This window comes from Geosmithia morbida, assembly GCF_012550715.1.
Source record: "Geosmithia morbida isolate 1262 chromosome Unknown scaffold_5, whole genome shotgun sequence".
NCBI classification, from domain to species: domain Eukaryota; kingdom Fungi; phylum Ascomycota; class Sordariomycetes; order Hypocreales; family Bionectriaceae; genus Geosmithia; species Geosmithia morbida.
Window position 1 is genome coordinate 1,237,457 of NW_023336192.1, and position 11,779 is coordinate 1,249,235.

General features: G+C 58.7%; 5 protein-coding genes across 5 annotated transcripts; 2 read left to right on the top strand and 3 right to left on the bottom strand.

Moving 5' to 3' along the window:
• Positions 1 to 56: 56 nt before the first annotated feature.
• Positions 57 to 2,750, top strand: GMORB2_6368 (uncharacterized protein; the record flags this gene model as incomplete). The annotated part of the gene is made up of 2 exons (XM_035468338.1): positions 57 to 229; positions 335 to 2,750. The coding sequence occupies 2 exons, from the start codon at positions 57 to 59 to the stop codon at positions 2,748 to 2,750; spliced, it is 2,589 nt and encodes an 862-aa protein (XP_035322319.1).
• Positions 2,751 to 3,641: 891 nt separating this feature from the next.
• Positions 3,642 to 5,222, bottom strand: GMORB2_6369 (zinc finger protein; the record flags this gene model as incomplete). The annotated part of the gene is made up of 2 exons (XM_035468339.1): positions 3,642 to 4,922; positions 5,031 to 5,222. The coding sequence occupies 2 exons, from the start codon at positions 5,220 to 5,222 to the stop codon at positions 3,642 to 3,644; spliced, it is 1,473 nt and encodes a 490-aa protein (XP_035322320.1).
• Positions 5,223 to 5,739: 517 nt separating this feature from the next.
• Positions 5,740 to 6,453, bottom strand: GMORB2_6370 (RNAse P Rpr2/Rpp21/SNM1 subunit domain; the record flags this gene model as incomplete). The annotated part of the gene is made up of 1 exon (XM_035468340.1): positions 5,740 to 6,453. The coding sequence occupies one exon, from the start codon at positions 6,451 to 6,453 to the stop codon at positions 5,740 to 5,742; it is 714 nt and encodes a 237-aa protein (XP_035322321.1).
• A 307-nt stretch (positions 6,454 to 6,760) lies between these two features.
• On the bottom strand, positions 6,761 to 7,628 carry GMORB2_6371 (Eukaryotic protein of unknown function (DUF866); the record flags this gene model as incomplete). Its single annotated transcript, XM_035468341.1, has 5 exons — positions 6,761 to 6,904; positions 6,986 to 7,108; positions 7,186 to 7,251; positions 7,376 to 7,490; positions 7,594 to 7,628. 5 exons carry the CDS (start codon positions 7,626 to 7,628, stop codon positions 6,761 to 6,763), a joined length of 483 nt encoding a protein of 160 aa, XP_035322322.1.
• Positions 7,629 to 8,238: 610 nt separating this feature from the next.
• GMORB2_6372 (uncharacterized protein) lies at positions 8,239 to 11,035 on the top strand (the record flags this gene model as incomplete). Its single annotated transcript, XM_035468342.1, has 2 exons — positions 8,239 to 10,281; positions 10,988 to 11,035. 2 exons carry the CDS (start codon positions 8,239 to 8,241, stop codon positions 11,033 to 11,035), a joined length of 2,091 nt encoding a protein of 696 aa, XP_035322323.1.
• Positions 11,036 to 11,779: the final 744 nt, after the last annotated feature.

The following is an 11,779-nucleotide window of genomic DNA, read 5'->3' on the forward strand; positions in this document are numbered from 1 at the left end:
GCCTTCCCTCGTCACCTTTCACGGTTTTTTTTTTTTTTTTTTCTGTAGGCAAAGCCATGCCATCCTCTCCACCTGCTGAGCCTGAGGAACGACAGCGACAAGGCTCCAAAGCCCCTTCCGACTCTGTCGAGGACGAGCCCGTCGGGTCCGACAGGTCGACCGAGCCCAGCAAGATGCCTCCGCCGTCTGAAGAGGTACAGCCGACCGCTGGCGTGGTCGAGTCTAAAGAGTATGCCCACCTCTCACCCTCTCCGTGACAACCCCGTCTGCTGCTTCGTCCACACCTTCTCCGCGCAACATATCCCCCCCACTAACGCTCCTCTCCCCTTCGCAGCCGACGAGTTGCGGATGGAAGCACGTCGGATGCCGTCGACGGAGTCGCCCCAACCCGTCTAGACCGTCCAGACAGTCGCGAGCCCCACAGTAACGGTCGCTTGAACGGCGGCTCCGATACCGACGGAGCTGAACCCGTCGACGGCGATATCGGTGACGCTGTCAGCGCACCAGACTCGCCGCCACTTGGCGATGAGATCGTCGTCCACGATGATGCCGCACATGATCGGACGACCTCCGCCAACGACGAGGACGAGTCCATGGCTGATGCCAGCCCGGATGATCCTGCCGGTGCCGACGGCCCGCCTCGCCTGATCGACGCCTCCGCCTCCGCCGCCGTCAAGGCCTCGCCTTACCCCAAGCGCAAACGCACCGCTTCCAAGATTGCCCGGGCCAACGGTGAGGCTGACGTGGCCGACCCGCCGTCTCTGGTGGCCGACGCAAAGCTGGACCGCACCACCCAGCCCCCAAAGGCCTCGACGCCCAAGGGACGCGCCGCCAAGACGGCCGCCTCCGTCGTCTCCAGCCCCTCCTCCTCCTCCCGGAAGAGCCTGGGCAACGGTAAGATGGTCCTCCTCGGCCACTGGAGGGACTCGCCGGCTCCCGACGACGAGCAGAAGCACGCCGCCGTCGGCTTCATCGACGTCCGTGAGCGACTGCGCACCCGCGTCCAGGGCTGGAACCGAAAGGGCGAGCACATCACCCACACCTGGCCTCTGGCAGCCAAGTCGGGCGCCATCTGGGTCACCTTTGACGGTATCGTCTTCCTCCCCCACCTCGTCGGCCTCGACCAGCTCCAGATCAAGGAGTACGTCCGCATCCGCGGCGAGGCCCTCGAGGCCCTCGAGAAGAGGGGCATGCTCGCCGAGGAGACGGCCGAGGCCCGCGAGGCCGCCGAGGCCAAGGCCGTCCAGGATGCCGTCCAGACGGCCAGGCAGGCGGCCCTGGCCGACAGGGGACCCTCGTTCTCTCCGCAGCCGCTCATCGCCTACGGTGCCCAACTCCCCGAGTCGGCCAAGCGGCGCCGCACCAGCGGCAGCTTCACCGCGGCCGGCCCGGTGACCGGCGCGGCCGAGACGGACCGTGACCGTGAGCCGACAGCGCTCGACCCGCTCCACGGCACGCGTCCGACGCGCATCCTCCTGGGCGTCTGGTCCAAGTCGGACGCTGACACGCGCGAGGGCCGCCACGCGATATACGGGATCCTGGGCCAGAACGACATGTTCCGCGTCAAGCTGGTGCGGGAGACGCGCACGGGCGAGTTCAGGGACGGCAACTTCCCCCCGGCTGCGGGGGCGCTCTGGATCCCCTACGAGGAGGTCGATTTTGACCCCCACCTCAAGGGCCTGACACGCGCAGAGGTCAAGGAGTACTGCCGGGCGCGCCAGTACCAGATCGACCGGGGCGAGGGGGACGACGAGCGCGTCGCCAACGAGGCCGAGGCCGTGCGCCAGGCTCGGGACCGTATCAGCCGCAGCGCCGGGAGCGGTGCCGGCGCTGCCCAGCGACCTGGAGACAAGACCTCCGTCCCAGCTCAGATCCCGTCCACCCAGCGAAGTGAGCCTACGCCGGACCGGCAGCAACCCGCCGCCAGCCGGACAAGCCTGAGCGGCGGCCAGGAGCTCCGCTCATCCCGACGCGTCGAAGCCATGAAGCAGCAGCAGCAGCAGCAGCAGCAGCAGCAGCGGCAGCGGCAGAATCAGCGGCAGCAGCAGGGCGAAGAGGGTGGTCAGCAGCCATCTCTGCGACACCAGCGATCCCAGCGATCCCTCACCCAGCAGGCACGCCGTCAGGAGGATCAGCAGCCGGTCACCAGCAACGGCCGACGCTCGCTCGGCGGCAGCAGCAGCGGCAGCAGCAGCGTCGACGCGCCCACCCGTCCGAACCACGCGCTGGATAAGACGGCCCGGCTCGCCCAGCGGGAGCTCGCGCGCGCCGAAGCCACGCAGGGCCGGGCCGACCTCCAGACCCTGCACCGGCAACGCGCGGCCACGGCGGCGGCAACGGCAGCTGCCGAGGCGGAAGTGGAAGCGACGACGGCAGCCGCAGCCGCAGCCGCAGCCGCAGCGACGGGTTCCCGCTCCGGAACGGGATCGGGATCGGGATCGGACCCGACCACGACCGCGACGACGACGAATGGGAATGGAAATGGTACCTCCTCCTCCACCATCACCACGACACCTCGCATACGAGAATCTGACGACATCCGACGGCTCAACGACATCTGGGCCCGGCAGGAGTCAAGGCGCGCCAGGGCCCTGGGAGGGGACGACACCAAGATATACGACGGCGTCAAGTACGAGCGTAAGACGAACGGACCGTTTCTGGGAAAGCTCGTGTCTCACGGGAGTATCATTACCATTGATGGGGAGGATTATGTCGAGTATCGTGTTCTTATGAAGCCATCATTTTTTTAAAAAGGGGGGAGGGGGGTTGTTTCTTTTCTCTTTCTTCTTCTCTCTGTCCTCTTTCTGTCTTTTTTCTTCTTCTTCTTTTAGTTTCTTCCCTCTTCTTGTTTCTTTCCTTCACTTTCTCTCTCTGTTGTTCTCATTCCCTCCATTCTTCTTCTCTATTACCTTTCTTCATTCCTATCAGTCCTCGTGTTACAACTATGGAAACATTAATTCTTTTTTTTTTGCTACAACATTGGAAGAGCTAGCGGTTCTTGGGTGATTTTTTTTCTTCTCTCGTTTTCTTGTTTTCCTGCTCTTGTTCTCTCTTCATGTCTTTAATATCATTCTTTTTTTTCTCTTCCTGTTTTCTTCTTCTTGCTGTTTTATATATATCCCCCCTGATGAGCGCTTCATTTCTTATCTTGTTTTGGTGTTTGTTTTCTTCGCTTCTTTTTCCATCTCTAGACTCTCTATATATGACTTTGGTACTGTGGTACTGTGGACGTATTTTCGATTTTCGAGAGATAAACTGTTTCTGTGGAGGAACAAAGGTTCCCAGGTAGGAACAAAGATGGAATAACAAACATGAGCAAAAAAAAAAAGTCACTATCCTGGCACACACACACACACACACAAGAATAGGTGATGTACGGGACAGTAGACAGTATAATACAAGGCGTCTTGATATCCTGGCATTAAAAAAAAATCAATCTTTGCATTTCTTCTCTAGAACGCTCCCTCTCTCCCCCCCCCCCTCCCTTCTTTTTTTAACCTGACAAATGAATTGAAATCGTGTGTATGTGTGTGGACACTAACAAGAACAGAAACGAAAAGGAAGAAAAAAAGACATGGAAAGAAACAAGAGAAAACATACACACACACGTAGAGAGAGAGAGAGAGAGAAAGGTAAACACATCATGACTCGTGAACGGTAGGCTCAACATCCGTCGTCTTCTCCTCGTACCCCTCCACCTTCATATCCTTCAGGCCGAGCTCCTCTTCATCCTCATCGGTACGGTCATACAAGACACGTTGAATCTTGGGGTCCGGGGCGGGGGGGTCTACTAGAGGCTGGACGTAGCTGCTGGCGATGGGGTCGGTGAGTACGACGGTGAAGGGGACGTCTCCGCGGATGGCGGAGTCGAGCTTGTCGAAGAAGGCGTCCCATCGGGTGCGCTCCTCGGAAGGGAGCGAGTCTCCGCCGCGGGACTGCGAGCCGCCGCCGTTGGCCTCGAAGATCTGGGCGTGGAGATCGTCGCGGACCTGGGTGAGGAGGCCCTCTACGGTGGTGAAGCGGCCGCCCAGGGTGCCGGGCTGGACCTCGAGGCCGAGCTCGGGGCACTCGAGGCCGCAGGTCTCGCTCTTGAGGATGTCGCGGGCCAGGTCGACCTCGTCGTCGACCTTGAGGGTGATCTTCTCGCCCTGGGCGGGTATCTCCCCACCCGTCTTGACGTCGTTGGAGCGGTAGCCGCAGTCGTCGCAGACGGTGGACATGATGACGACCTGCTTGAAGTGGGGGATGTCGACCATCTTCATGTTGGTGGTGCAGGGGTGCATGCAGCCGGGGCAGGTGGCGGGGAAGCTGTAGACCTCGTTGGGGATGATGTCGCCGTCCGTGGTGAGGGCCGAGGTGGACACGGCACCGGCCGCGGCCGAGCCGCCGCTGTCGCCGAGGCCGAGCTGGGCGTTCTGCTCCGGCGTGCGGATGTACTCGCGCTTCTCCCACTTGCCTACGCCGTCCTTGAGGTCGGGCGTGATGAACGAGTTGCCGGCCGGGTCGTCGACGTACAGGCGGAAGGGGAAGGCGTCGCCCAGGAGCATGCTGCGCCCGCGCGCGATGACCTGCGCCACCTTGGGGAACAGCTCAGGCAGCTGCTCCTTGCGCGCCTCCTGGCCCATCTCCAGGTCGTCCACCACCGAACGGAGGAGGCCCTCGACGTTGGTCAGCTGCCCGCGCCCGGCGGGGATCTCGAGGTCCAGCTCGATGAACTTGACCGTCGCCGAGTCCGACTTGACCACCTGCCGCTGGAAGTCGTCCATCTGCGTCAGACGAAGCTCGTAGTGCGTGCCCTTGGGCTGCATGGTGCCCGCTGCCTGGATCTCGTTGTTCTGAGTGCCGCAGTGCTCGCAGTAGAAGGACATGATGATCACTTCGCGAAAGTACGGGATCGCCGTGAGAAAGAGTCGGGTGATGCCCTGTCACGGTCTCGGTTTAGTTTTATTTCCTCCTTCATCCTTCGGTTTTGAGACAAGAGAGGGAATGGACGGGGATCCGTCAAGGCGTCAAAAGATGGAATCACTCACATTCTTTCCGCAGTTCATGCAGAGAGATTCAACCTCCTCGACCGGGGGCCTCTCGTCGTCGTCGTTGCCGCCGTTTGCCTGCGCGGCGTCGCCGTTGGTGGCAGGAGTCAGGTTCTGGACCTTGTCGCCGATGGCCTGGAAGAACTGTTGGGGGTCCTGAGACTTGGCGACTTCGGGTTTCTGATCGGACATTTTGTGCGTGCGTGCGTGTGTGTGTCTCTCTCTCTTCTTCTTTTGATGTTATTTTCTTCTGGCACTTCTTAAGAAAGCGGGATGTTGTTCTCGGATGCGTCGCAAAAAAAAAAAGAAAAAAAGAATATGATGGAGGGGTCTTCTTTTTTTTTTCTTTCTTAATTTCTTGGAGGGGCAATCGAGTGGGGGAGGGGGGGGGGGGTTATGTCATTCCCCCGGTAGCAGTTTTCACTCTTTTTTTTTTCTTGCCCCTCGTATGACTTTGACGCCGGCCGCTAAAGGCGGCACTGCCAATAGCGGGCCACTGCAGGATGGTGCGAGATGCTACTAGAAGCGTCCAAAGTTTTGGATGTGCACGTCAACATGTGGCATAATCCATGTATGCACGCTACCAGTCGTGATCTCCTCCTTGGGCGAAGAGGGGCGTCGTTCTCCTAGGAGTGGCGATAGCCGTGGGCAGAGATAGAGAGATAGTTGTAGTATAGTGAGATCGGTTGCACAGTAGTAGGAAGTCTCCTCATCTCTTCAGAAAGCTCCCCAGACTGAGCGGACTGCTATTCTTCTGCTGCTGATGACCGGCAAGAAGAGCCTGCAGTCCAGCTCTCCGGTTCTTTGCACGCTTCTTGCTGCTAGCGTTTGCCGACTTGTTCTCTGGAAGAGGCGAAGCAGAGGCGGTGCCCTTTGCAGCGGCAGCAGCAGCAGCAGGCTTGCCGCCGCCGACCTTGGTCTTCTTCGGGCGGGATGCCGGCGGCGGAGCTCCGAGGTCAATACGGGTCGTCTTTCTGCATCGACTGCAGCGGATGGCCTTGTCGGTGCCCCTTTTTGTGGCCGCAACACCGCAGGATCTCGTTGAACTTGAGCTTGGCTTGCTGTTGGTCTTGGTGTTGCTGTCGCTGTTTTTAGCGTCACCGCCACTGCTGCTGCTGCTGCTGCTGCTGCTGCCACTCTGGATACGACGAGCGTGGGTGCGACGAGCGTGGGTGCGACGAGCGTGGGTGCGACGAGGCTCGAGCTTGACGGTAGTGCTGCCCATCCCGGGGATGAGGATGGTCCCGCAGGCTCCGCATGAGAGCTGGCGCTGCACCGGGGATGGGCTCAAGTCGTTCTGGAACAGGAGGTTGCTGCGCTGGCGCATGAGGCGGGCCGAGACGGTGGGCGACCGGGTCATGGTGAGGTACGCTGCATCGGTCAGGTACTGGAGTGTCGGCATGAGGCTGTCGTCGTTGGACATGTTGACGTCCCGACTCGATACCCTTGCTCTCTCGGTCCGTCCTTTCACTTGGGTGGCTTTGTGGGTAAGTCACGGAGAAGAGGTGAGAGACTCGGATCTATCTGTCTTGATGATCAGTCGAGGTCGATATTTTGATATGGCAGGGATTTTTAAGAGCTAAAACCTTGATGGTATCTACCCGGGAGTGTGTGAATTTGCCATCAGCCGACGACAACGAAAAATTAAATCATTTATACCATAATTCTATTCATCTCTCTCTTCAGGATTGTCTTCCCCCCTCCTGATACTTGATATATGGCTTGGTGATCTAAGAACGCCTGATCTCCCACACAAGTTCCTTGATGCTCACTTCTTCCCCGGCCTTTTCATCATAGTCGAACCACTCCCCGTCCTCAAGCTCGATCTCTGTAAATTTGGTGCCGGACTCGACACCATCAGCCAGCCAGTTACCCTATGAAACAATCGTGTTAGCAGAATATTATGATTATGGCAAAAAAAAAAAGAAGACATAAAAGGGAAGAGGGGCAGTCACCTCAGGCTTAAACTCTATAAATTCAAGACCACGGCAGTCAAATTCAATAATCCTGGTTGCCTTGGGCGGTTCCGTCTGCTCGTAGGCCTTGGGTCTATCCTTAATCGACGCAGACGACTCTCTCTGAGAACACGCAATCATGATAGTCAGCCTCAGTTCAATCTCTCTCTATTCCTCTCCATCGAGGCCCTCTCTCTCACCTTGCAGTTCTTGCATCGCCACACAAAGTTGGCCTCGCCCCTGCTGCCGCTGAGCTCGTTGGCTTCCTGTTTCAGGGTTGTGAGTTTTGTGAGTCAGCATGCATGCATGTTATATATTTGCAGAGACTTGTAGAAGAAGGTAGGCCATGGGGGGGGGGGAGGGGGTTAAGAGAGAGACAGAAGCACTCACGAAGCGGTTCACCCCGACGAAGCTGGGGTTGGTCTCGCGACACGAAGTGCACTGCACCTTGAACGTGTACCAGAAGGGGTTCTCTTCCGAGTCATCGGGTCGGAGGTTTGTGACTCTGCCATGATCAAAGGCTTCATCAGCGTCTGCGTCGAGAATAAAGCTACCGCCAGCCCCCCTCCCCCCTCCCCCCTCACCCCACCATCACCACCACCACGTACCCTTGGAGCTCAGCCTTGAGGGTCAGCGTGAACATCTTGACGCCTTCATATGCTATGAGGATGGATCTGTGTATGCTATCCCTTCTCTCCTTCTCTTCTCGTTTAGATCCTCTCTTATCGTCTGATCAGCTGACAGCTGGTGAAGCACTGCGGCTCTTCGACCAATACCAGGGTAGAGGATATGATGACCCAGATGGTGTTCTCACGTGATTATGAGCGCCTGCCGTTGCTTTCAAAGTGTCTACGAGTTCATGACAGGGAACGCATTTCGAGTCGAGAAAAAACCTGAGAGTCATTATCAGATGAGCATTTGACCATTGCAGTACGGCTTGTACAGTTGAGAAGGAGTATCAATGACCATCTATCCGGTCATTGGGTGTCCCAACAGGGTGAACCAACCCCCCCCCCCCCGCTGTACCGAGGCCGACGCACGTGACCTCTTGGCTAGCTCGTCCGAAAATACCCAAAGAGCGGCCTTTAATCAGGAGCCAGCCAGAAGAGAAGTGTCAGGCCATCATTCATCCAGCGACCACAAAACGACGACGTCCAATTGAACGACCAAACCAGCACCTCTCCCGCCTACCCCTCGCGAACGATATGAAGCGGTGCCGGCAGAGCAGAATATAGAACTGCCTCCCTACCCCGATGAACGCGCTCTGGTCCCGGGCCAGCCAGGCCCACCGCTGCGGCTGCAGAGCCTGCAAGACGGTAGCTCAGGGTGCCAGCCGGCGCGTGACGACGGCACCGGCCTCCCGACGCAAGGTCACCTTCGCCGACGTCTTCACAGCGTGCTACAGCTCCATGTTTGCCTCGGCAGCCGTCATCGACGCCATCCGCAAAGAGGACAGGCGGGGCGAGCTGGACCGCCAGCTGGACGAGGTCCGGCGAGAGCTGGCCGACCTCAGGGGGCAGGGACAGGCCCAGGCCCAGCATGCCGAGGAGACGCCGGTCGAGTCGAGCGTGGCGAACCTCACGGACAGCCAGATGGCCGAGCTATGGCGGAGCCTGGCGGCGATATACCACGGTCGACCGCACTTCAAGGAGATTCACAAGCCGGCGCTCCTGCGCGAGTCGCGGCTGCGAGAGCGCCTGCAGGAGGAGCTGTACCGGTGCGGCGGACCGCTCTCCGGCTCCGGCTCCAGCGAGAATGACGCCTCGACCATCGAGCGGTTAGAACGGGCCCTAGAGCTCGAGGAGGACGGCGACGACTACCGGGCCATACGACGACGAGACCCGAAGGAACGCATACACCTACGACGCTCCGGCGACGGCATCTCCCGCCTGGTCGAGGGCTTGATGACCAAGGCGGCTTCGCGGCCGCGAGGCGCGCAGCCCAGCCCGTCGTTTGACGAGGCCGCCAGGCTGCTGGAGGAAGGGTACCCGCGGTACACGTTTCGGAGCATCGACCCGGACACGGCACACAGCAACACGCAGATGCTCAACCGGGCCAACAAGTCGGCCATCCACGACGGCTCGCTCGGGCTGAGGGAGATGATTGGGCGCGTGTGCTACAACCTGCTCATCTCGGCGTACCCGCCCGACATGCAGTCGCTCAACACGCTCATCGTGGCCTTTGACAGGCACAGGGACTACCGGCCGTACTCGGAGTCGGTCATCGCGACCTTCTTCTGGAGGAGCCGGCTGATGCCTACGCCTGCCACGTACCCGGCCATCCTGCACCACCACCGCGTCACCGGCAACCACGGCATGTTCCTCCGCACGCTGGCCTGCGTGGCCGGCCAGGACAGCAAGACGGGCGCCAAGGTCGGGCGCCGGTCCGTCGGCGACATCGTCCAGGACCCGGGGCTGCTGCAGCGCTGGGCGACCGACCCCAACCGCCGCTCCTTGGCAGGCGACTACGTCTGGGAGCACGCGCCCATCAACGGCCTCATGGTCGAGGAGGTGCTGCGCGGCCTCGTCCGGTTCCACATGTACGACCACGCCATGGCCCTGCTCGGCTGCTGCGTCAGCTCGGGCGTCCGACTCGGGTCCGGGCTCGTCAGCCACGTGCTGGACGGGTGCCTCGCGGCGCTGGACTGGAGGGGCGCCGTGACCCTCATCCGCGAGCTCTGCCGCCGCGCCGACGCGTGGTCGTCCCTGCTGGACTCGCGCGACTCCCGGTCGGCCGCGTACCTGGTCGGCAGGGTCTACTGTCTCCTCGACATGGTGGGGCTCGGCGCCTCGGCTCGGTCGGTGTCGGACCACCGCCTCGCCTCGCTGGGCATATCGTGCGCGCAGCTGGCGGCGTTGACGGGCCAGGTGCACAAGACGGCCGAGGCCCTACCGGCCTCGCTCGCCGTGTCGCCACCGGCGCTAGCACGGGCAGGCCTGGAGGGGGCCGACTCCGAGAGCAGGCTCCTCCAGATCGAGAGCCTGGACAAGGAGCTGACCCGCGTACGCAAGACGACCAAGTCGATCGAGAGCCGGATGATCAAGCCGGATCTGGCCCTGCGATACCGCGTATCCATCGCTACGCACGCCAGCACCGCGGCCTTGGAGGCTTCGGAGAGGTTGCAGGCCGAGTTTGACGATGTCCTCCTCCATCTTGATGGGTCAGGCCAGCAACGGAAACGCGAGCAGCAGGATGAAGACAAGAGAGAACCGTCTACACTGGTGATAGCTCAGCAGCAGCAGCAGCGGCAGCAGCAGCAGCAGGGGGAGGAGGGGGAGGAGGGGCAGCAGGTGCAGGTGCGGGTGCAGGTGCAGGTGCAGGTGCAGGTGCAGCATAAGCATAGGCAATCGCGGCGTGGAGCAGCAGCAGCAGCCGCAGGAGGAGGAGCGGCAGCGGCAGCAGCGGAGCCACTGCGGAGGAAGCCACTCGGTTTACCGTCCGGCCTGCCGGGAGATCACGAGTACAGTGGATTTATACGGGCGGCATTCGAGTCGAAGCGGTCAGGGCTCGGCACGCAGGAGTACCATGGGACCTGGTAAGCGGAGACGGGCATGCATGGACCGTGTACGAATACAAGGGTTCTTTCTTTTCTTCTTCTTCTTCTCCTTGCTCCCTCCCTTTCTCTTCACACATTCATAAGGAAAGGGGGTAAGAAAAAAAAAAAGAAGGAAAGGTACAGCTTTTTTTTGTTTGTTTCTTATGAGAGGGTTTTCTTCTTTTTTTTCCCCTGTGTATCTGTGTATCTGTATATTGCGATGAAAACACAAATACCCGCCGTCTATGATGCATACAATTTTTTTTTATTTTTTTTTTGTATATTAACATGACCTGAACTTTTTCACCATTCAATCCATTTGGTCTTGCAGACTTATGACTCCCCCCTCCATCCCATCACACCGCCCAATCCGGAAATGAAACATGCCAGACCAACAGATTGACTCTTTTTTTTTTTTTTTTCCCTTGTCTTCTCTCTTTTTTTTTCTTTCATAATGATACTTCTAGAACTCTCCCTTGTTGTGGATTGACCTAAACTGGCAATGGTGGCCGTGACGACCCAGTCACGTAGAGTAGAGAGACCACGGTCCTCGAAGACGGGACCCTGGTTGGGCAGATGGGCGTTCGGGGGAGCGGCTACACTCGTGGCCGTCCCTGTTCCCGTACATATATCGATACTCTCTACTACGTAGCCGTACACTCACGAGTCACTCGTAGTTGGGCTGACCTGCCACGAGCGTCACAGGTAAGGGTACATGTATGTCAGATGTCACCCTGCTGGTGAGTTCTGGCGGGGCACCTCTGCATCGAAAGGAAGAGGTTGGATGTTTTCTGCAGCTGTTGCAGACTTGCTCCTTTCCTCTCCCTCTCTCTCTCTATCGTGTGAGCTCGGGATGGTGAAGGGTGGCAAGGCGGATAGGTGGGAGTACCATCACGACGACGAACAAGGAACAAGACCACCGGAGAAGACAGATATGAAGAACGAGATACAAGGAAAGGAAAGAAGAAGAAGAAAATAGGTAAATAAATAAAAAACAAGAGGTACCCCATAATACATACGGTACTTTTCCACACACAATGCATGGTAGGTAGGTAGGTTCACTATAATAATACACGGTGTTGACTCTTCACACCAAGTAATTTTGAGTACCCTGTACATGATAGGTACCTGCACGACATACGTCACTTTTTTCCGTCCTCTTCTTTTCCTTCCACTCACGAGTATCACAATTTTTTTTTCACATGTGCCTTCGTAGCAGGAACGAAGCGTCGTAAAGGAAGGTGATGAGTTTTTTTTTT